Source organism: Gobio gobio (assembly GCF_949357685.1).
Source record: "Gobio gobio genome assembly, chromosome: 20".
Taxonomy (NCBI): Eukaryota; Metazoa; Chordata; class Actinopteri; order Cypriniformes; family Gobionidae; genus Gobio; species Gobio gobio.
Window position 1 is genome coordinate 40,962,125 of NC_137113.1, and position 25,623 is coordinate 40,987,747.

General features: G+C 35.6%; 2 protein-coding genes across 4 annotated transcripts in view; one reads left to right on the forward strand and one right to left on the reverse strand.

Annotated features, from left to right (window-relative positions):
- itga3b (integrin, alpha 3b) overlaps positions 1-16,156 on the forward strand; it is a 68,148-nt gene extending 51,992 nt beyond the window's left edge. For 2 of the 3 annotated variants that reach the window (XM_079845642.1, XM_079845643.1), the window contains 14 exons: positions 417-563; positions 666-763; positions 2,939-3,095; positions 3,385-3,462; positions 3,649-3,728; positions 3,898-3,975; positions 5,898-6,000; positions 8,010-8,186; positions 8,270-8,377; positions 8,466-8,579; positions 8,663-8,761; positions 10,568-10,693; positions 11,683-11,842; positions 13,233-16,156. In XM_079845642.1, the coding sequence (XP_079701768.1) occupies positions 417-563; positions 666-763; positions 2,939-3,095; positions 3,385-3,462; positions 3,649-3,728; positions 3,898-3,975; positions 5,898-6,000; positions 8,010-8,186; positions 8,270-8,377; positions 8,466-8,579; positions 8,663-8,761; positions 10,568-10,693; positions 11,683-11,793 (1,476 nt within the window). In that variant the 3' untranslated portion in view covers positions 11,794-11,842; positions 13,233-16,156. Of the gene's footprint in view, positions 1-416; positions 564-665; positions 764-2,938; positions 3,096-3,384; positions 3,463-3,648; positions 3,729-3,897; positions 3,976-5,897; positions 6,001-8,009; positions 8,187-8,269; positions 8,378-8,465; positions 8,580-8,662; positions 8,762-10,567; positions 10,694-11,682; positions 11,843-13,048; positions 13,133-13,232 lie in introns of those variants that run through there. The other variant, XM_079845641.1, reaches the window with a different exon arrangement.
- Positions 15,982-25,623, reverse strand: part of ace (angiotensin I converting enzyme (peptidyl-dipeptidase A) 1) — a 51,825-nt gene continuing 42,183 nt past the window's right edge. The window contains exons 22-25 of the mRNA XM_079845640.1: positions 25,514-25,612; positions 25,292-25,414; positions 24,991-25,178; positions 15,982-16,661 (exon numbers count right to left, since the gene is read on the reverse strand). Of these exons, the coding sequence (XP_079701766.1) occupies positions 16,471-16,661; positions 24,991-25,178; positions 25,292-25,414; positions 25,514-25,612 (601 nt within the window). The 3' untranslated portion in view covers positions 15,982-16,470. The remainder of the gene's footprint in view (positions 16,662-24,990; positions 25,179-25,291; positions 25,415-25,513; positions 25,613-25,623) is intronic.

A 25,623-nucleotide genomic window follows, 5' to 3' on the forward strand; every position in this document is an offset into this window, starting at 1 on the left:
TTCGCCGGTTCACCACTGATCCTTCCTTGGAGCACTTTTGATAGATACTGACCACTGCAGACCAGCGGGAACACCCCACAAGAGCTGCAGGTTTGGAGATGCTCTGACCCAGTCGTCTAGCCATCACAATTTGGCCCTTGTCAAACTCGCTTTGAGGACAAAATGTTCACTTGCTGCCTAATATATCCCACCCACTAACAGGTGCAGTGATGAAGAGATAATCTGTGTTATTCACTTCATCTCATTGTACTTCACTTCACTTTTAATGTTATGCCTGATCGGTGTGTACATATATATGTACACATAATATATAATTTGCATAGGATACAATAAGAAACTAGTAGTATGGTATTATGCAATTCTGAACCCGTAATCTGTGTTTAGTGAATGCACAGGTTTTTTTCTACCCTCTCCAGAGCCTTGTGAGGGACAAACTTCAGCCCATAGTGTTCACATTGAATGTGTCCCTAAATGAGCAGAAAGCAGCAGCACAACAAACATTACAGAACCTGGACGCTTTCCCTGTGCTGAGCGGCCAGCAGACCATGACAGACGAAACGGAGGTAGAAACCAGTCTTCATTTCCATCTCAGCCGAACAGAAACCTCTGCTCGAAGGTTTGTGTTGATGTGAGCCTTGAGAGTGCTTTGCTGTGTTTTTCCTCAGATTAACTTTTACAAGGATTGTGGTGATGACAACAGGTGTAGCAGTAACCTGCAGCTGAAGGCCATATTTGGTGATGAGAATTACGTTCCCTTCCTAAGGTGAGGATTATAGATGGAAACGGTTGAATATGAATGTACAAACAGAGATGAGGTTCATCTACATTCAGGTGTCTTTTGAGTAAAAAAAAGTCTAATTTTGGCTGGCTTATACATACATCTAATAATTACTGTAAGGTCCATGTGTATATGTCCTGTGTGAGTGGAAGAGCATTAATAGGCATTGATATGTGCTTTATCAGGGTTTCCGCGGGGTCTTAAAAAGTCTAGAATTTCAAAATCTAAATTTTAGGCCTTAAAAAGTATTAGTTTTGGGTCTTAAATAATTTTAAACAGGTCTTAATTTTCCAACGTCCATGTAACGCTACTTCTAATACTCATTGAAATCCTGCAGCACTTTAGAATGTTTTGATTTTATTCCATGGTAGTTCTTTCTCTCGCCAGTCCAAATATAATTTGCTGTATTACAACTACAAATGAGACCAACATGCAGCTTATATTCCAGCCAATCAGCTTTCGTGTTATTGGAGTCTCTTTCAGATTGTACCACAGACACATAAAACGGATTTTATTCTTCAGCTAATAGTCCAGTTTTTCGTGTTTCTGCGATTAATAAATAGAACGAAAAATCAACATGCTTTTTTTTTGAGATCCTGCATTATTCCTAAACCAAAATAAACAAGATTTATGTATTTTGTTTGTTCTATTGCCATGTGTGACTATTGTGCATCTAACATAATACATAATATGGTAAATGTGGTATCCTAATTATAAAAAAAAATCAAATGCAAATTTCTGGAAATTACCACCACAAAAAAAATATGTTTGATCTCAAAAATCACCCCCAAAAAAATTGTTTAATCCTGGTGGGATTGAGCTTTGAGGAAGTGCAAGTTTATCGATATAAGTTTATCGATTTGTTAAATTTGAATAAATTAATTTACTTTGCAAGTAATTTTGTGAATTTAAATTTAATTCATAATGGTCTTAAAAAGGTCTCAAAAAGTCTTAAATTTGACTGTTTATGAATACTAATTAACCGCCAATATCCTAGTAATTTGCATTCTAATAAGCATTTATTTTTTGCATTTATTCTTAGCTAAAAACACTTAGTTCTTTCAAAAATATATGTGCTCATTAATGTATATTTACTTCTTTCAAGTAATAAAGTACTCTCGTAAGTTTATAATATGCCAATGAAAATACATATGGGTGAGGGGTTCGAATGCGGGTCGCCATGTTGCCCCTCCATCTTGAAAGTACATTAGCCAAAGAGGGACATACCCGTATATTCAAGCTTCGCCTTTCGCGTTTTAACACTCGATGGCACCATGTCGAATGTGGACGAGGTCGAACTGGAAGCCATATTAATCTTGGACTAAATCGGCCACCGTAGGAGTTCAAACGAAATCGGAATTGAGAGGAAGAAAAACTAATATTCACTGGATGGTCATATACCTTTTAACCGCTAGATGGGGGAAAATATCATACAGTGTAGCTTTAACAGTGAGAATTGGACCCTAAACTAAAGTGTTACCATTTTATTTTATTTATTGCAAAGTATTGGCAATTTACTTATATTAATTATATTATATTTTTGGTGTCATGTACAATTAGCCCAAAAATGAACTTAGCAAAAAAAAAAAATTAAATCGTTTTGATTTGAGTTTCTGTTATTTTCTTATGTGAGAAACAACATACCACAGGAGAGATATGACAGACATGAAAGAAGCACATAGAATAAAAATACAATTAACTACTAAATAAATAAATAGGTCTGAAATCAAAGTATCTACATTTTATTGGTAACACTTTACAAAAATGTTTCATTTGTTAACATTACAAACTAACAGTCAACAATACTTCTAAAGCATTTATTTAATGTTAATTTTAACCTTTACTAATACATTATTAAGATAGAAAGTTGTATCTGTTAACATTAGTTAATTCACTGTAAACTAACATGAACATTTTTAACCAACATTTACAAAGGGTAAGAAATGATGTACGAATATATTGTACATTGTTAGTTCATCCTATTTATTGCATTAATTAATATTGACAAATGAGACCTTATTGTGTGTGTGTGTATATATATATATATATATATATATATATATATATATATATATATATATATATATATATATATATATATATATATATATATATATATATATATATATATATATATGGGATGTGCTGGTTTATTCACAGTCAAACTATGGAGTTCAACAGTAGCATTAAGAAGCTGGTGATGATGGTGGATATTGCTAACATGCCAGATGAAGGCAGGTTGGCCGAGGACGCCCATCAGGCCATGCTCAACATCTCCATTCCCCCTGCACTCAAATACTCAGGAGTGCGCACTCAGGTGAGTCCACATGGTGGCGCTGTTTGACAAAGAAAATGTCTTTAATATCTCTGTGTTCTTTGTTGAGTTATGAAAGAGCAACATCTGAGGCTGAGCAATACAGTTTTCCTGTATGTCCTGTACAATTTATCCTTTGAGTTGGGATTTGTTTTGTACTATATGTTACTATGTACCTTGAAATGCATTGTTTTCATAAAAGCTCATACATAAAATACTTAATTTGAATTTGAAGTTCCTGCTTGAGAGTCTAATTCAATCATTTAATTCAATTCTGTTGTCTTCATTACAGCCTGGTTTTGATATTGAGTGCAGCGCAGACGACACCATCATATGCGATCTGGGAAACCCATTTAAAAGCAATCAGAAGGTATCAGCCTGTTTTCTTACTGAAACATGTCCAATGTGTGACCTTTCTGAAGATTTGCATATGCATTAAAAAAAGCCTCTCTGATGACTAATTTTCCACGGGCCATTTGAATGAACTCAGCTAATCAGACTGTACAGCTGAAATGTTTTGCTAATTTGTTCTCTCTCTTGAGTTCCGTCTTCACAGACCTCATTGAAAATCATCTTTGAGACCTCTGGTATAACACTTTACACAGAACAGATTGAATCTCAACTTCAGCTCTCCACGTATGTATTTAGTAACTGAGATGGTTTCTGGTGTATACAGTGTACAGTTTCCCCTTAATTCACAGTGTTCAACAAATTGTGCATAAAAGACATTTCATTTCACAAGTCGTTTCTGCAGGTCCTTTTCTGTTAAGGTGACTAACTGAACGGTGTTTGTGTTTGTCTCCAGTATAAGTGAACAGAAGGATCTGTATCCTGTTCCTGTCACCCTCAATGTGAAGAACACAGTCCTCACTTCCTTTTCCTTGTACGTACTTTGATATATTGTTAAAAATAAGACAAAATGTGATTCATGATGATTCATTTGTGCATGTAAAAAAAAGGTCAATTCACCTTTTAGTGTTTAATCCTGTCCATTTACAGGAGTGAGATCTGCATTTACAATAATTCTACGCAGTGTGTACGAAACCGAACTGAACAACTAGTTGTTAATGACGTATTTAAATGTGCACAGGGAAAGAGATACAAGCGTTTTACTTGGGTTGCCAGATCTTGCCTGAAAAAACTATCAGAACAAGCCCATAACAAACCAAAATAAATCCAAATACTTTATTTTGAAAATAACACCAACATATTGTGACCCACACCTTCACTGTCACCCCCTCTTGTAATTCAAGAATGCTTTGGAATATAGACCCAATTTTGGTCTCGTTTTAAAGAAGACACTCGGCAGATTATTGCTGATTGTGAAAGCAATTCAAAATATGAAAGTATGAAAACGTTATGGAAGTTTAAATTTACTGTAAATTAAAAATACTGTACTAAATATTTTTTATTTTATATAAAATATATTTTTTACAAAAATGTTTTAATCTAAAATTACTATAAAATCAAAGCCATATGTCTAACCAAGTCCAAATTTGAAGTTGATATCACAAAAATTGAATTTCCCATGAGATTTTGTTTAGGCGCTGTACCACAAATAGCCACCGGGTGTCATTGAAATTCCATTGATTGTTTTTTTTATGCATTTTCCTGTAAATTTCTGTCTAAATGTCACTTCCATCACAAAATGGTCACCAAATATGGAACCTTGAGACTCAGACCTTTCCAACGATATTTGTTTTGTCAAGATTAGAAAAGATTTTGATTATAAAGTAGTTAAAATAAATGTTGTAATATGAAACATGACACCGCCCACTAGGGGAGGAGCCCGCTAGAAGAATTTAAAGTACCGTTTCCATGGTAACGCAACCAATTTCAAAACGGTTTCCACAGGATGAATTTTGAGTTCGGAAGCTTTCGAATGATACCTAATTTATGGTAATTTCTAAAATATATGATACAAAAAAGGCGATCAAAAAAAGAGTGCCAGGTGTCCCGCCAGCAGGACGGTGACAGTTAAGAGGTTAACAGCGAAGCCCAAAAAAAGGCTTATAATGTGTATGGCAACCCTGCAGGAGAGCAGCCTTACAAACATTAAAAACACAATTTAGTTAAGGTTTAGTTAAACTTGTATTTTATCTCATTATATATTCATATTAAACATCATATTAAAAATGAGTATTTTATCACTGTAATATTACTTTGGTCAAAATAGCGAATGCTAAACATGCAAGAATGATGCTATGGTTACCACTGTGCCAATCATGGCCGTTTCGGGAGTGAGTCGTGTTCCGTACACACGCGGAATGATAATTAAGGAAACTAAATTATTATTATTTCAATGCAGTTGTCAATCCTGAAACAGTGCGTACCTGGCCAAAAAAAAGTTGAAGGCGGGTACTCTGTTGAAGTTTAAAACTATTAGATCTGCCCAGAGCCACTCTGGATCTGCCATAACCGATCGCTAACGTTTGGTCGTGACGGATGTCATCTCAAACTAGCACACGACATCAACGTCATCGTTCTCAGCCACTCCCTCTGTTCGCTGATTGGACCGATTTAAATTTGACCGGAGAAACCAGAAAATATACCGCGATCCCAGACGGATTACTGAAGGAAAATTGAGCAGAAGTACGTAGGCGGAGCCAGGCTACTCTCTTTCTACAATCTTTCTTTAAATCTCCTTCTCTCTCTTCCCCCATCATGGGTGGACACGCCCCCTACTGCTGATTGGCTACAAGTGTTTTGTGCTGCTCGGTCCGATCCACTTTCAACAGCGTTTCTCAGAAATCGATTACTGCACCTTTAACGCTGTGGTTCTCATTCTCATCCTGTCGTGTGCAGAGAAAAGCCAGTGATTGAGACGACCTTCAGTGGCAGTGTGATCGGGGAATCTGCCATGAACAGCACCAATGATGTGGGGAGTCCGCTGGAGTTTGTGTTCCTTGTGAGTGTGGCCTTATAGGTTTGTTTGAACACACCAAAAATGATTTGAATTTGAATGTATCTGGCTCAAATCATTTTAGTTTGTGTTGTGAACAGCAAAAAACAAAAACCTCCAAGATAATAAATATTATTACTATTTAAATTAATTGTTTCTAATTAATATATTTAAAAATGTAAGTTACTCCTGTGATGGCAAAGCTGAATTTTCAGCATCATTACTCCAGTATTCAGTGTCACATGATCCTTCAGAAATCATTCTAATGCTGATTTTCTCCTCAAGAAACATTTCTTAATATTATCAACGTTAAAAAAAAAGGTTGTGGTGCTTCATATTTTTTGGAAACTGTGATACATGTTTTCAGGATTCTTCAGGAATAGAAAGTTCAAAAGAACTGCATTTATTTAAAAAATAAATATTTTGTAACATTATAAATGTTTTTACAGTCACTTTTGATTAATTTAATGAATTCTTGCTGAGTAAAATATTTAATTTCTTTAGTATTTTCTTTTAAAACGTGTAGTGTACTGTGTAGTTATAAATGTTTCGGGCCATTTAAACTCAGACAGACAAAAAGCTCAAGTTTATAATCAACTCACTGTTCATTGCCACATTAAAATTAAGAAATTAGGGCAGAAATATATTACTATCGCATAATAATACAAATGTTCTACAACTATAATGGACACTTAGATAGGGATGATGCATTTCCACAGTTATCAACATTGCAAATCTAGAAAAGTTTCTAATATTTTTATTTAAAAAAATGTACATACATTTATAACGCTATACTTTGTGTTATATTACCGTGGCTGTAAATTACAAAACATGAATTAGCGCTGCTGCGAAGGTGTTTCTAATACAACGGCTGAAGGAGTTGACTGGAAATTCTTTCTTCTGACTGCTGTAATCAATCTCTCATACTTTGACCTCCTTTGGAAGGTCAGAGAAACGCTATTGTGGATTTTTTTCTTTTGATATTGGAGCAAATGGGAATACAAAAATGACTTGTTGTCTCCTCCCATTCTCCACTATGGAAGTTTACCCAAACTATGAAGGCTTTTGAGAATCTCAGATATGTGGAAAGGGTCCATACTAAGAAAACTAAATACAATATTTAGTTGGTGCAGATTCCCAAAAACAACCGTGGAAATCAAAAGTAGACTGAAACCACATCTAAATAGACCAAAATGAGATCTGAGCCCACTTTTAAAGCAATAGTTCACTTAAAAATTAACATTTTGTCGTCATTTACACACCCTTGTATCTTTCCAAACCGGTATGACTTTCTGTGAAACACAAAACAAGATATTTTAAGGAATGTGTTTTTTGTCAAAAAGTCAGTGGTTTCCACCGAAATTACCTAATTTGTCCCAATAACTTTTCCCCCCAGACCTGCTTCTGTCTGCGTTTCCATTGCGGTCTAAAGTGCTGTGAAGATTAATCCGGTGACCTAATGCGCACGACTTTTTTTCGTCCTCCGCATTATAAGCTTAATAAAGCCTGAACCTAGTCGTCTGATAATCAGTCGTATTTTTTAAACTCCATTGTTGATTCGAATAGTAAAAAACTTTTACTGCACACACCGCAACACTTTTAGGTTTAAATAAAATGATGCATGAACCCAAACAATCAGCATGTTCAGTGCCCAAGTCCCACCTCCGAAAGGTCTTGAACTTTGAAAAAGTACTACCTCGCAAGCGGGGCAATTTTGAGGGGTAAATTTTTACCCGGAACTTTATTTAGACCCCGGTTCCTGTGGTCAAAAACACACCAAGTACCACCCCAAAGTCCCTAGCTCCTGGGGAAAGTTCCTGTGGTGGAAATGTGGCTTTGGTTACCAACATTCTTTAGAATATGTACTTTTGTGTCATACAGGTTTGGAACGACATGAGGGTGTGTAAATGATGACTTAAGAATTATACGTTGTGTGTGATCTATCCTCTTAAGCTCCCTTTAAACAGCTCAAATGTAAAAACAATAAAAAAAGGTTCATTGTGTTCACATTCCAGGTGACAGTGCTGGGAGAACCTCTGGGAGATTTGGGAACTCTGGTGATTGACTTTGAATGGCCATTTGCAGTAACCAATGGGAAATGGCTGCTGTATCTCACAGAGATAGTGATCAAAGGAGCGTCCGAGTCACGCTGTGTCCCACCGGGGAAGGCTGTCAACCATCTCAACCTCACAGTGAGTCTGAGGAAATGAATACAGCAGCCCACAGTTACTCGGTTTCAATTTCATTCACTCCATTCAGTTGTCATCTCTTCCAGTTGTCAGATCTAGGTACTAAACGATCTAAAAGAGAGGTGGGCTCTGCGTATCCCCATGCAGAGGCTTCTATTAAAGTCCTGGGACCTCGTAAAGTGTCCCATTTGCTGGTGAGGCAGACGTTTGCTCTCTGAGGACTGATTTTCATAGTGTCCCACCGGTTGTTTCATCACCCGAATGTCTTTTATCTCTGTTCAGGAGTGTTCAAAGCAGACAGCCCACTGTCTGACCTTCTCCTGCCCGCTGCACAACATGTCGACTCAGGCGGAGATCAAAGTCAGGTCCCGAGTGTGGAACGGCACCTTGCTGGAGGTTTGTACAGTAGCTGTTCATCAAGTACTCTTTGTCATGGTGCTCACTTAATGGCTCTTGGCATCTTTGTGGTTTTCTCACAGGATTACGCCAATGCCTTCCGAGTGACGGTAAAGGGGCAGGCCACGTTGAGACTGCAGACAGACAAACCGGCCATCAAAATGGACAACCACTCCAGAGAGGTCAGAGCTGTTCACATTAAAGCTCACCCAATAATGATTGGACTGTCAAGCTCCAAAAAAAGAACTGTAAAAGCACCATTAAAGTAGTCTAGACCAGGAGCTTTCAAGCTGAGATGGGCCCCAAGGGAGTGACAAGGGGTCAGTGGAAAATCTACAGAAAAATTATAAAAAATGGGGAAATGTTATATATATAATTTTTTATATATATATATAATTCAAATATAATATATATAGTAATTCAAAAGTTTGGAAAGATTACTATTTTTGAAAGAAGTCTCTTATGCTCTTATGATTTATTTGATCAAAAATACAAAAAAACCTGTAATATTGTGAAATATTATTACAATGTAAAATAGGTGTTTTCTATGTGAATATATAATACTGTAAACTGTAATTTATTCCTGTGATCAAAGCTGAATTTTCAGCATCATTACACAGTAAAATTTGATGATCCTTTAGAAATCATTCTAATCCATTATTTATATATATCAAATAATTGCAGGCTTGATAAACATAAGAGACATTAAGTAGTAATGTTTCCAAACTTTTGACCAGTACTGTATAAATAATTAGATTAAAATAAAGAAATGAATGGGAAAAAAATATTAGTAATTTATTAATTTATTAAATAGATACAAATAAATAAATAATACAAATATTAATATAAATTAAAAAATTTGATTAAAAGGAAATTATACATTTAATAGTACAATGCTATAATTGTATAACACATATAATAATGTAACTTAATAGAAACTAATTTTAGATTTTGATTATAAATTTTTCTGTGTATAAATTGGCTGATGCATTTTAAATTTTAAAATACGGGTCCCCCACATAAGGATAGTCATATTTGGGGATCAGTGGCATATAAAAAAATGGAAAACATTTATACTGCATGGAGACGACTCGTACAATGTATTGTATAGTAAGTCTTCTGAAACATCTTGTAATATAGTATACAAGTCATAATGACTAGAGGTTAAAAGACCTCTTTTTCAAACTGCTTCATATTGTTACAATGTCAGTAGGATATATAAATGAACAATGTTTACTCGTTCTCCGTGTTACCTGGATCAAGAAATACACGTTTAATTGTCAGCAAAAGTCCGCCAGATGACACAAAACATTTTCGTGAAAACTACAGATTATACATCCGCATTGTTGTATCCCCGCCCACGGACAGTCGGATCAACAGTGGGTTATTAACAGAACAGTTATTGTAGGGATAGGTATATCACTGAAAATATAGTTATATGGACTACTTTTATTGTGCTTTTTTGTTAGACTGGGTAAACCCAGCCCGATCTGCCGGCGATTTGATTTCGCCCTGCAGCTCAGGCTGGAAACCTGTACATATTTTTATCCTGCTTCTGTTACAAATTTGCGGGAACCAATCACAAACTGGCTTATCCACTTGGCGCGCTATTGGTAGGCTTAACACAATGACAGATAGAGAAGCGATGGATCGTTGGTCTGATTATCCAATTGCGTACAAAGTCATTTGAACTATGCCCGTTGATCACGCCTCTTATGCAGTAGAAAATACAGAGCAGACTCCCCAGACTAATGTTCAATCTTAAAAGATTGAGCTTGGTCTGATGAGAGCAAGACAACTTTTTTGTGGTCATAAATTCTAAATCTTTTGTGTTTTTTGTGTTCCATGGGTTTAGAATGACATGAGAGTGAATAAATGTCGACCGAATGTTCTGTTCGGATGAACTGATCCTTTAAAATATTCACAGTGTACCTCCTAATGGCATGTCTGAAAGCTCATCTGTTTTGAATGTCCCTTTGTCTCTGTAGTTTACAGTAAATATCGAACCGGTGCTGGGAGAGGAGATGCCGTATGAAGTTCCTCTCTGGATCATCATTGTGGCAGCGGTTGCAGGGATACTGTTATTAGGCATCATCAGTCTCATTCTGTGGAAGGTATTTGTGCTCAATGTCAAAACTTTATTTTTGGCCCATCATTTAGAATGATCTGAAATCCAGGTCACAACTGGGCCGGGAAATAATCTGTTATATACTTGAGATGAGATGGTAGAAATGTGATACAGACTAGACAGAATTTAATCGATTGGTCACAGGTGCGTGCTATTTTACAGTGGCATTGAATATGGCTCATCTGGTCCATATCATCCGAGTTGATGTCAGTGTTGGGGGGTATGTTACAAGTAATGTGAGTTACGCAATAAGATTACTTTTTTAAAGTAATGGATTACTTTTAAATTTACAACAACATTTTACTTTTTTTTTTTAAATAAGTAACTTTTTCAAATAAGTAACGCAAGTTATTTTGTTTTTCCATTTATTGACGGACAGCTCTCCGTCCCCATTTCACGAGTTCACACTTACATCAAATTAAATAGTAAATCAAAAGCTGAATTTTCAGCATCATTACTCCAGTCTTCAGTGTCACATGATCCTTCAGAGATCATTCTTATATGCTGATTTTGTGCTCAGTAAACATTTCAACAGTTGGGCTGCTTCATAATTATGTGGAAACCGTAATGCATTTTTTTTCCAGGATTATTTAATAAATAAAAAGTTACAACTTTTGTTTTATCAATTTAATGTGTCCTTGCTGTAAAAAGTATTAATTTCTTTCTTTTTTTTAAATCATTCTGATCCTAAACTTTCGAACGATAGCGTAAACCGTTACATAAAATGATTCATAGCATGAAGTTAGATTTTGGTCATACCATCCACTTTAAAGCATTTTTCTAAAACATTTATTTATAAACCATAACTTAACCAAGGACAGTTAATAGACCCATATGGCAGGACAGATTTAAACCACATGCTTGCAGTCCATGAAATTCAATTTTACAGCACACCATTAATGTGAAATGTCACCGCATCTTATTACTGAAATTAGTAATAAATGTCCCGCCTTGGGCTCCGCCCCTCCTCCACAGTGCGGTTTCTTCCGACGGGCCAGCAGGAGGGAGATGTATGAGGCCAAATCCCAGAAAGCAGAAATAAAGATCCAGCCCTCTGAGACAGAGAGGCTGACGGAGGAATTCTGAGCCTGCGGGGGCCCGTGGGCCGCTATGGCAGCACCGTTAGGGCCCTTCGGTAAAGCGGAGCCATGATCTCTCCCTAGTTAACATACGCTTTTTTTTCTCTGACTTTTCGCTTTGCAAGCCTGTTACTCACCTCCTAACTCCGCAATCCCTTCACTGCCAGAGTCAAATAACAATCTCTTCTTTTCTTATTCTGTCTATCTTGCTCAGTAACCTAACCCTAAATATTCCCAAGTAAAATGGAGCTCAAGTGGGAATCTTTTTTTTTCCATTTTCATTACATTCTATGTCCACTGTAATTTTAACTAGTCTCAATAGAGTGCATTAGTGCCTGCCCACTTTTTATTGGATTTGGTTCCAGAAGTATTTTTTTCCATTCATTTTTCCCATAGGAATTTTGTTTAGGCTTCGTTATAAGCGTTACAAGCCATGAACCAAACCAACCAACTTTGATTTGAAGCAAAAAAAGTATTTGAAAATTGGACAAAAATACAAAGGTACAAGACTGTGTACTTAATGGCTTTAAGCTAGTGGCAGGAGCTAAAGAGCTCTTTTGGTGCAGTTTACTTGTTTCAACTCTCTGATTGGTGGGATTTTCTGTACAGCATCATGGGTAATGTAGTTTTTCACCACAAATTCTGCTGTTAAACACAATTATTTTAAAAAATAAGTTGATTGTTGCTTACAGTTTGTCTGTCTTTTAAAGGTTTATATGTTATCCTTAAAAAGCAGTTTCCCTATGGAGAAAATGAATGAGTTTTTAATTCCAGAACCCAACTGTTGCACTCTATTAAGGCATAAAGATTCTGTTTTTTTATGATCATTAATCATGTTTATACCTTTATAAAGTATTACTTATTCACCCCAAAACTAATATTTTGTCATCATTTACTCACCTTATTGTCATTCTGACCACATATTATTTATTTTCTTCTGTGAGAAACAAAATGATACACAATTCCCAAGCAAGGAAAGTGGATTCAGATTTGTACTGCAAAGCTCCAAAAATGACAAAAAGCATCATAAAAGTATAATATATATGACAAATGTCATTTGTGCTTACATTCAATTAAAATTTGATGGCAGACAACTTTTCTTGTCACATGAACAATCATAGCGCAGCAAATTTGAACAAAGCAAATGAGAAATGAAGCTGTGAATTGGGTCTGTTTCTCAAAAATGTATCAAATGGATTCAGAATATCTGAAATAGTGCATACATCATGTGGACTACTTTTATTCTTATTGCTTTTGTGAAGATTTTTTGGAGCCTTGCAGCCTAAATCACTGTCGACTTTCAAATGAAAAACACCTCGAGAAAATAATGCAGGGTTGGAATGAGAGTGAGTAAATTATAAAATTTTACTTTGGGGATTTTATTAAGAAGCATATCCGTCACTTTTATCTGAAATGTTTCTTTCATTCTCTGTCTGTTTTGAGCAGTGTGGTTTCTTCAAGAGGGCTGTTTACTACAGGATAATGCCAAAGTACCACGGTGTGAAAGTACGCAAAGAGGAACGCTATAAGTATAACTTGGCCTTTCAGCCCGAGCAAGAACTGAGCAAGAAACTCTGGGTCACCAACTGGACAGAAATGCACGAATATTACTACTGACCTCTTCACCTCTCTCCGTCCAGAGCCAGGGGAGCGTGATGATTGGAGGATGTCTTTTATTAACCCCGGTCCACTCAATGGACATTGAACACTAGCGTGTTGGAGCTGTCATTCACACGCAGTGAGCTATTGAGAACATGTTTTGAACTGTTTGTTGGTCTGTGTGCAATATCATGTTTTGTAGACCATTAAACCACTTTCAGCAAAGCCAGATTGTCGGCAATGTCTGGGACGTCTCTGCCCTAGTAATGACTTGACTTTTTGACTTGAAATCTTCGTGAACTTCGTGTTTTGTTTTCCAGCATGTTACATTTAATTCCACTATAATAGTTTTTTTTATGTAATCAAGGTGAAATACTAACTTTCCCCTTATGTTGAGGTCAGATGTCTGCTATAGTTTACCTGCCAAAGCAGTGGGTCATTTTTACTCATTGACATTGTCCATCATGCTATAACTGATCTGAGGCCGCCGGTTCTCATCAAACAGCACTGAGGAAATAGACATAATTTCTAGTTCTGCTGAATTAAATTGCATTTTGTTTGGATGCTTACTTTGTAACTCTGTAAGTTTAAGAACTGCTCCATTTTTCCTGCTACTTCCTCCCATGGAGGAAGACTCTTAAATATAAAGGTTCTTTATTGGCATCAATTGTTCCATGTAGAACCTTTAACATCCATGGAACCATGGGTTCTTCAGATTATTCAAATGTTCTTCACAGTAAGAAAACAATGGTTCAGTGAGTTCATCCAAAAATGAAAAATTCTGTAATTTATTACTCACCCTCATGTCGTTCCAAACCTATAAGACTTTCATTCATCTTCGGAACACAAATGAAGATCTTTTTGATGAAATCTGAGAGATTTCTGTCCCTCCATTGACAGCTACGCAACTGAAACTTTGACGCTTCAAAAAGTTCATAAAGAGATCATAAAACTATATCAATTGATCGGTTTAGTCGACATTTTCTGCAGAAAAACATAACATTTTCGTTTTTGGATGAACTATCCCTTTAAGTGTGTAAAATGTTTGCCCAAATCATCATGTTCCCATCAGCATTAGTTGGGTGAATCTCAAACACAAATATATTTCAGTCATGACTCTCATGAGTGAATTATTTAACCAGCATTGGTAACACTTTATTTTGATGGTCCCTTTTGAACATTCAGTTGACTATACATATCATGCAACTACATATCAACTAACTCTCATGAGAGTATTAATAGACTGTCTGCTTAATATCCGTAGTAACTTTTTATTGTGATGCTCGCCAACAGATATTCTACTGACTATAAGCAACTTTGCAAGTACATTTCAACTTATTCTAACCCTACCAGTCTACTAAAACTCTTCTAACACTCTTGACAGTAGCTAGAAGACATGTAGGTGTAACGTTATTTATAGTCAACAGAATGTGTTAAAGGGACTGTCAAAAGATAGTGAAAGCCCAGCATTTATTAGCATGTGGCATGTAAAGTACTGTACATATGCTTGATTTTTGCAGACGAGATCTGCTGATGAGCAAGCACAATAATTTGTTCAGCTTAGTTGAAATAACATACATAAAATGACATGCTGCTGCAAACATATATTAATGGATTAGTTCACCCAAAAATGAAAATTACCCCATGATTTCTTCTGTAAGAAGAAAGTCATATACACATAGGATGGCTTGAGGGTGAGTAAAATATGGGGTAATTTTCATTTTGGGGTGAACTAACCCTTTAAAACCCTCATAGAAGATCTCTACAGGTGGTGCTGGGGAGGAGGAGGGATAATATTAGTTTTCATAATTTCAAAGCTGGGAGATCACAGGCACAATATATGGTTATGTGAATGTGGATGTATGTCTGGTTGGCTAATGCTACAGCGTTAGTGGAACCAATCAGCGCTTGGAGTTTCGTGACTGAAATATATGTGTGTGTGTACATATACATATACAAATTCTCATTACTGCAATGCGAAAAAAATATTCACATCCTATGAGCAGAAATCAAAACTGACTTGGTCAATAAAAATATATAGTCCTACCCCAAACTCCACTGATTGTTTGAGCCAATGTTTAGTTTTCTTATGATTTTGTGTCATTCAGTTCTTGTTTATTCATTGCGTTAAGACTTCCAGTTTAATGTCTTTATTTTTGTTTTACTGTTAAGAATATCTTTGTTTCTACTGTGTCAAATTGTATTGTGTTGACCCTTTTTTGCAGAGGAACAACTACAAGAGAACTACTGTCATGTTGGTGCGATTCATTTTACAAGTGAAGAATGTGGATGTATGCTTGAACAAATGCTATAATTTCTATAAAAGATGTACTTCCATTGTACTGCCAAGCCACATGCATTGCAGGTTTCATTTCAAAAACAGCTCAGATCAGTCCACTTTCAATGATGAGTATATGTTGTATAAGATGGTATAAGATTCTTAATTGCTTTAATGGTGAAATGGAGTAAGTTTCATATTTTAGTGGAATTTGATATAATCAAATGGTGGGTTTGAGTGTGTTGTCGGAGAGAAGCCTACATTTGGTTGGCGTGTTTAGTAATTAGAAAGGTATAGAGTTGGATACTAGTGCAGATTGGGTAAACCACTAGACTTCATTCAATTCTGAGCAAATAAAAAGACACAGGGTGTTTGTATACCTCAGACCTGGGTATTGACATTAGAAAATATAATGTATGTCCACACAGAAACAAAATACATCTTTAAAGGTTTTTTATATATTGTGCTGATATTAAAATGTTTTTAAAAACTGAAGGCTGCTGTTTTAATGAAATGTTCCTGCGCTCAGACAATAAGCAAAGCCAGAACGTTTTCATTTGTTATATTCTATAAATGTTTATCAGTAGAATCAATCAGAAATGCACACAGTTAAGACTATAGAAGTAATTGAAAACAGCAGTCAGACATTGACATTTTTACAAATAAATTACAAGTCACTTTTCATTGCATAGTCAAACAAATTTGACCAAAAATAATAAATATACATTACATTCAAAAAGAGGTGACTCTTGTCAAAAAAGTAATGACTGCATGGTGAGAATAGAATTGTTTCCTTTTTGAAGAATTTTACTTGAGCTCCATCTGAGACATTGATTTGCTCTGTAAGCGTTTGGTCTTCGTGTATCTGTAGGCTAAGAAGACGATGCCGAGCAGGAAGACGATGCTCAGAACCAGCAGGATCCATTGACCCGCTGCAGCGCCTGCTTCATCCACTCTCAATCCCAGGAAGCTGACTGCTGGCCCGGAAGTCACTGAAACTAACAGGTGAGAAGTGGGGGAGCATTGTGTTAGTGTTAAAAAGTGCCATGGTCTGGAATTCTGATATTGATGGTAATGACACCATTTTTAGAGAAAAAGTTGGATAAACCAGTGTTACTTTTCATATATTCCATGTTCATTTTAATTCGTTTTTTGTCTATTTTTTTTTATAAAATTTTATTTTAGTACTTAGTCATTTTAGTACTTCAAGTTAAACTAAATGAAAATGAGAAATACTGACAAAGTTAGCTAGTAGTAGTCAAGTAACACTTAATTACGTAAAATAAAACGAAATTGATAGTTTCTGAATTCTTAAATACTATAACAAACCTCAAATGATTTTAAAATCTTAAAATAATGATATGTTTCTGTCACTGAGAACACTGCATGAAAAAAGGTGTATCCGGACCAGGATACTCCTGTATACACTGCTGAAATTCGGAAGAATCCAGGAGTATACTGGCCGGATAGGTCAAATTCCATGGATCCGTATATGTCCGTATTCATCCGAAATGGTACCAAATCGGATGTATGTTGTGGCCGTATACTCCCATGCTACAGCCATTTGTTGCCATGGCAAATAATCCCATCAAGTTTTTCCCAGGAGACATTTTCACACCTCTAAACAGCTTTGCCTTCCACCCCCTATTGGTCCTTCATCTCAAACTGGATTGGTTGTTTTTTTTAAAACCACTCCCAAAACCCAGACTGCTATTGGAGGACAGGACGCATTGAAAACCCAGTCAAGTGACTTTATTGGTTACTTCTAAGGCTAAGGGTGGACTAGGTTTTGTAGCATAGGGACTTGATTGGTTATAGGCCAGCTATGCAGATTTTGCTAATTAATATATAATATATATATAAAAAAGAATCCCCTCTCCCTCCCAAAAGAAAAATACACACAAAACAATTTGAGAAAGTCTGAAATATTTATTAAAAAGGTATAAAAAATAAATAAAAAAAAACATTCTTTACAGCATTATAAACGAACATTAAAACAATGGTGAAACAAAAACAAGTGAACTAAATGTATTTAAAAGGGATGAAAATGTAAAGGAACAAATGTAAAAATATAAACAGTCCAAAGAACATAAATATACATTAAAATGAATTGGTAAAGAAACAAAAAGGGGAAAAAAATGAACAAAATGCATTTAAAAGACAGATGTAAAGGAATAAAATACACAGTGAACATAAAAAGGAAAAGAATAAATATACAAATTAAACAATATAAAATGAGAACAATAAATTTATAAGACAAAAAAAAAGTGTATATAAAATACACATAAATATTCCAAGTAAACAATATAACCAAATAAAAAGAACAAAGAGCATTATAAACATACATTCAAATGAATGGGGGAAAAGATAAGTGAACAAAATGTTTCTAAAGGAAGGCGACGTAAGAGGAACAACAATACAAAACGTGGAGATCAAAAGCAACATGGACATCTAAAAAGGAACAAACATACAAAGTATACAATATAAAACGAGACAAAGAAATCTATAAATTAAAAAGTGTATATAAAATATATGTAAATGTTCTATATATGGGAACCAATAAAAGTATAAGTATATAAACATAGGAATAAAGAAAATATAAAATGGACCAATTGAATATTAAAATTATAATTATAAAATAATTGTGACCAACTCTAACACAATGTTGTTTGAGCTAGCCAAACCATCCACACTGGCCTTCCATCAACAACAGCATCATCTTCATCTTCATCAGGTCTATAGTTGCAGTCTTCCACAGGTTCTGTGTTGGTTTGCGCAACCCTGGACCTGGTCTCCAGCAACTGTAAAACATGACAGTAAATTAACCACTAAAACTCAGAGAGGAGTATAGTAACATTCTGGAGGGAAAAAGCTTAACCGGTTTCTTAACTTACCCGTCTCTTTCTCTGACGGTTCTGTGTGATGTTCTTCATAGTGTTTCTTTTCTGGGCCTTTTCAGACTGAGCCAAAGAATACTTCCTCAGCAAAGTCTCACAAAATAAAATACATCTTGCGACCTGCCAAATAATACATTAATAATATATAGTTAATGCCAATAAAAGTAAGTAAAACAATTCAATTAAAATGTATTTGTATAGCGCTTTTCACAATACATATTCAGGGTTTTTCCTGGGTCAAAAATGGTCTTCGGTGGTGGCTGACAGACATGGTAATCCATACACACACATACGCACGGTAAAAAAAAAATACCCTACCCACTTGATCTGCAAGCGCAAAACTGACAATAAATTTGAAATAAATTCAAAGAAAGTTTGTACCTTTTGCTTATCTTATTTTGATACCTTGATGTTTGTTTTTTTTCCTCATTTTTACACTATTTACTGATAATTGTTTGTTTTGGTAATCATATCAATATTAAAAAAATGAACAAATAGCCTAATTTTCTGCCATATACAATCAGCTAGCTAACAACAAATTTGTTCTGGGTTCACCTCACTCCAGTCTAAACTAAATTATTTTAGGCTATTTATTTTACTACACATTATGAACATAAATAAGCTGAAAGACTGTTGATAATTAAAAATAATTCTTACTATCCACTCTTGCTAAATTGTGTAAGCACACTTGTGTTCTCATTTCAGGTGTTGTTCTGAGTAAATGATTAAACTAATTCGTGAGTTCAGTGTTGGACAGATCAGTTGTTCTAACCAGTCGTTAAAATGATTCAGTTCAAAGGAGTCATTAGGTGGCGAATCGGACATTAGCAGACGCGTTGTGTGTGAATCCCGTCTTTAGAACATCGCGAAAGATTTGTCAACACACAGAAAACACTTCATAACCGGATAGGATTTGTTTCCTGTTTATTTAAAGTATGCTTTATGTCAGCTGGTCAGAGAATCAGTCAATGTTTTTTGAGCGCATTTCACACCCAGCGGTAATTAAAGGAAAACATCGTCTGATAGCGCCACGTGCAACATGGATTCGGTCTTCCGACCTTTTGATTTTGATTAACGTAATATGTGAAACATTAGAAAGCTAAGAATGCTTATTTTGAAGACAGAGAGAGTGTGCGCGGGAGAGGAGCTCACTGGTCGTTCTCTCTGTCACTCAGTTAACTCAAGTGCAGCACTCATCTGTTCTACATCACTCATAAATCACAATAACTGATCAAATAAGGCTTTGGCGGGACAAAAATTTGTTTTGGCGGCCGGCAAAAATTTTTCAATGTAGGAAAAACCCTGATATTGTTTCAAAGCAACTTCACAGAAAATGCATGTGTCTACATTACAGAAAAAAACAGAGAACATTAAAATAATTTTTAAGATTACCTTTTACACATTCAGGGTCAACATCTGTAAAAGTTCTTCAGGATCATGGATCCAAAACTTCTGGATCATGAGGGGGGAAGAAACATGCACACACACAAATGAATATTAATTTGTTTGATAAAACATTAATATTAATTATCAACTTACGGACAAGGACTTGCAAAACATACTCACCAGGCCCATAGAAAAACTTTACAGTAGATCCAAAATCCTGGTTTGCCTATAATTCTTCAGAGTCCAAGTATGGTGGATTCCTGTCCTCTCTGTTGAACAAGTGTACATGACAGTGTTCTCAGATTACTCTTTCCAAAACTCTGTTACATTTATGACAAGCTTGATCTTAAAACTAGCTGACAGTAGGGATGGGCATTATGACCATATAATTATACATACATGAGAAATTATATTTTACAATAACGATATCACAATATATTTATTTTGATGGATATTTTATTAAAATGCTACAGAATAATACTGCTTTAAAAGTCTTCACTGTATGATATTCAATTAATTAATATCACTTGATTCTTAAAGAAGCAGAAGGTCTTCTCTATTCTTTTGTTTTATTAAAATGATGACAAAGCTGCAGCCCCTTTAAGAACGGATGCACAGAATGACACGCATCCGGGTTTCCCCACGTTAACTTGAACTGTTTAACTTACTTAAGACATAACTGACTGTTTAAATCAAGTGAATACCTCACATGACAAGGTTTCTGAGATAACTGTGTGCATTTTACAGAAAGATAATTGATTTCGGGATCGCCTGCTGTCTGAGAGAGGCTTATTTTAACACATGTCCCGTTCATTATTCTACATTCATGCATGTTTCCTTGTCAAAATGTCAAAAAGTTTTAGTACAGTCAGTGCTGCGTTATATACGCTATATTCCCATTCCGCAATATAAAAAGGTAATGTTAACGTTTACAGCAAAATCGCTAACAATAGTCAGTATCATCAGATCGCCATAACACCCAGCCCTAGCTTAACAATATTACAACAAAACACAGAAACAGAATATGTAAGTTAATCATGATTAGCATATGACTTTAATGCACTAACGTTATATCTTGATGAGCAGTAGAAACAATATAAAGGGATTTACGTTACCTTCTGCCGTCTGCTGTCCGCCATTGGAAACTTAGTCTGTTCGTATTCATGTTTTTTCGTTCTCAGTCGACATCCCACAATCAAAATTCGTCCAAAATAAGATTTTAACAGGTTTAAATGGTCCATGCAATGCCATTAATAGACCGACGTGAAGATTAGAAGCCGCGATCGCGTCGCGTCCCCGCGAGCCACGAGTAACTCCAAGACAACGGGTGTATAATTCAAACTGAAGGCGCGCACTGTCATTGGCCAGATTTCTGGATGACGTTCAGATTGACCAATCACGCTCAAAAGAACACGGAAAGACAGCAAATAGCCTTGCAAATATAGAAAAAACTTGTTTTAAACAACAGTTAGAAAATGTGTATATTTATTTTTATTTGCTGTTATATTTAATTAATTGGTCAAATGGTGTTTTGTGGTGTGGGCACTGGCAGAGGCCTGGAAGTTTCAACCTGGAGAGCAGTGCAGATTTGTACTCTTTAAAAACAATTATTGTTTGATATTTAGTTTGCTATATATTTTGTTATATTTGTATCCAGAATTGAATGTAAAACCAGTTTGAATGTAAAAATACACCTTCACTGTAAAACAGAAAATTAAAGTAAAATATCTTAATTTAAATAAGGAAAAATCTGTAAACTAATAGTGTTTTCTCTAAAACGTTTAATGTAATTTCTGTGACGTTTTTTAACTTTATTTGACTTTAGATATTTGACTTTAATTTTACGGTTTTTGTTTTGCAGCTGTAGCTGCTGTTTTTTTTAGTTTTTTATTTTTACAGTGTAAATATAAAACTAATAAGATTTACTTTAAAATGACAAAGAATAATGTTAAATTGTTAGTATGGACATAAACATAAACCTTTAATATAATGAGCTAAATATTGTATTACAGTTGTTAATTTACAGATATTGTTTGTAATTTTGCATGAATTTGTTATTTATGAAAACAGAAAAATAATACAGTGATGTTCCTGTATAAAAAAATGAGAATTACTGTAATTTGTCATTAATGATATAATCCTTAAAATAACAGTCAAGTTGTTTATTTAGATATTGTTTGTAATTTTACATCGTTTTAAACATAATTCAAAATTACAAGAAAATAGTTTTTTTCTGTAAAATTAGGATTATTTTTATTGGTTGCCTTATTTTTATTGGTAACCTAATTGGTTGCACCTACATCTATTGTGAGTGGTGGATTTCAAACCTCAAAACGCCCCTCTTTTGCAGCGTGTTAAAGTTAAGAATCTTGGAGTGACACTTTTTGTTAACAGTTGCAGAGCTGAAAGATCTGCTTGTGTTTCTGTGTTTCTTGAGCAAGTGAATCCCTGCTCTTTTTTATTCCATATTTTTATTTTGAGCATATCAGTTTTTGGTGTTTTTAAAACAAACTTTTTCATTTTCCACATTTCATCTCCTTTTTATTTAATTCTATTATTGCCTACAATTTGTAAAACTTTGCAAAAATTGTTTGGGGATAGTCTAAAATGTTTGGTTAATTATCCTTTGTTAATTCCATTACATTTCTTTGTTTATTTCATTACATATTCAGATTTTTTTGTGAACGTATATGTTCAGACAGGGTTTTTATTTTGTACTGTTTTTATAAAAAATATTTGATTAAGAGACTCTTTTCATGCAGTGGTTTTAAGGCCCTGACACACCATTCTGATGGTTTGGCCCAGACCCAGGCAACGTGAACCAACCCCACAGTCGGCTTTAGTCATTGCTAGTTCAGTTTAGTGTTTCAGGGCCTTAAGAATTTATTTTTCTGTGCAAAAAGCTTGTTTGCTGTAGCCTACAGTAGACCAGAGATAATTCTCAATCCTGAAGTCCTCCCCTGCCCCCCCTCCCTCTGAGAACAGCCAGCACAAGTGTCAGTCATTAACATATGAAAGGTCTTCTTCACACCTAACAGTCTTCAGTCCTAGCACACCCAGCAGTGTTTCAGCTGTATATGTCCGTGAAATTTCACGGATTCCTGTATACGTCCGCATACGTGAGGTTTCCGGGTTTTTCTGGAAATATACTGTTCCGTGTTACTCTGATCCGCTTTTTCCCACATACATCCGGTAAACATCAAATTACACAGGAGTATACCATGCCCGGATAGTGCCGGATTTCAGTGTTTTCATGCAGTGGAATGCATTTAACAAAAAAATGATTAGGCCTATATTATTACTGTATATTATACAAATTCTTGGTGTGATGGCAATAACATCAATATTGGGGGCAGCGAATATTGTACATATTAAAAAGAGCCAGATAATTGAAAATCAGAACCTTATGAAGAACTTATGAAAGGAAGCTTTTTAAAATTTATATAAATGTATACATAAAGTTTTATAGTTAAAAAGTATGGGTAGGGGACTTGTCCACAAAAAAATTAATTGGCAAAATGTCACTTTTAGCACTCAAAAATATTTAAAAGTATAGGGTAAGCAATTAATTTAAGAACACTTTTTGTTATACTGGTTGAAACTCTCTTAACATGCTGATATCAATCAATAATAGAAGATCTCTAAATATTAAAACATGTATATATATATATATATATTTCTGTGTAAGTCTCTGGACCAACAAATGAACGTCCAATCCTTGCATTCAGTCCAAATGCAATGATAGGATGTCCTACCTGCCAGTCAATATACGCATTTCCATACCTCCATGCACCCATCGCACATCATCGGCGCCTTCCGTAAGGCTATGCAGAGTTGTACACAGACATTCACCAAGCGCCGAAAACAAACAGCAGCCGCCTGTTACGGTTCCTCCTGAACCAAAACAACCAGCTTATGCTGCTTTCACACCCTGTCTTAACCTTAATTAGAAGATTGGACAACCCGTGACATTCTACCTGGAGCTGCTATTCACGTCCACAGACTCGGATTTATGCATACTGTCAACACTATCAACACCTAAATTAATCTGGAGCAGTCATGTGGTACAAGTCAGAGCTCTGTAAGTTGTTTACATTATTATTGTCATGTTGTGCTTTGGTCTTTTAGAGTGCGCTCTCTCGTCTCGTGACGCTTTGCAGACTCTGCTCTGGCTGTGTGTTTTCATGTGTTTTTGCTGTGCAGACTGTCTGAAGGGACGGTGGGATCTCATGCTTTCAAAGCTAGCTTGCTATTGCTAGCCTCTCTGAAATTGCCTAGCCTACCTATAATTAGATTTCTTTTTAAAACAGAATCCAAAAAAAAAAAAAAAAAAAGCCATTATTCATTACAATCAGACAAAAAGTTTCTCTATTTGAAGAGTCACATAAATCCAGTGCTTTGGAGCTTGGAAAGTTGTTGTTGGGATTGGCTTAATCACATCTGATGATCAAGAAATAACTACAATACAAATATTAAAGCCAAAATATATTTGTATCAATGTAACTTTCATGAAGTAAAATCACTAAAAGCCTTCCTTCCGCTGGAAAAAATAGTTCCTGGCCGTGAACAACAACAGAAGTCACATTATTACGCCATTAGATGGCGGCAAAGACTGTCTTTATGAGCGAGTCACTCAGTTAGTAGTGAAGACTTTTATTTTGAAATGACTGAAACTATGATATCTTGGACCATTTAACCTAAACTGATTTTTTATTATGAAATATAAGACTGACCTGAAGGAAAATGCTGTATCTAAATGCAGGTAATAAACTCGCTCATTCGATCTCTCTCTCGCACAATACTCCAGTCTACATAGTAGCCTTTAATGAACAATATCAATGAGAACAAACATATGCTTACGTTGCTAAGAGGTTGCGAAGGGTGTTGTGTAGTCATACTACACATAGCTGTGTTTTGTTGTGAATAAAACACAGCTATTGACCAATCAGAATCAAGGACTGGAACTAACCGTTTTATAACTTTCAATAAAACACTTGAGTGGTAAACCAACATTTGGATGTCGATTCATGGACTCCACGCTTACTTTTGTACGGTGTCCAGTCATACTCTGGCCATCCCAGGACTTCCCCGTTCTTTTTGTTCTCCGTCTCCAGCCACTCGATGAGCGGTTGGAAATACTCCATCAGAGGCTGGACTGACATTTTGGGCTGGCCAGTAATCAAAGTCATGGCTTCAGGCCAGGGTTTACTGAAGCCCATCTTCATCACATCACTGAGAGAAGAGTAGAGAGCTTTTATTCACAGGCAAAAATGAATCTATAAAATCTCACTACTTCATTACTCTTAGTCCTTGTAAAAACTGGAAACGGCCAGTGCTCTACTGACCCCAGGAGATCCCCTGCTTCTTTGGACTCGTAGATGTCACAGTTGTGTAGCGGTGCTGGCTGACCGGCGGCTGCACACAGGGCCTTGTGGAACTGAAACTGGATTACAAAACTCACAAAGTACCTATTAGAGCCAAACCAAATAAACGGTCAATCCAAAGGTTGTGTTGTGTAACATGATAAATGTGAGATATTTTCACATTGATGATTTATTTTATTGCACCTGACATAGGGCACATTAGCTGGAATGTGGAACTTTGCACCAGGGTCAAAGTCGTCCTCAGTGCGTGGTACAGGTGGACACAATCCCTGGTACTTCATTCTGTTACAGTA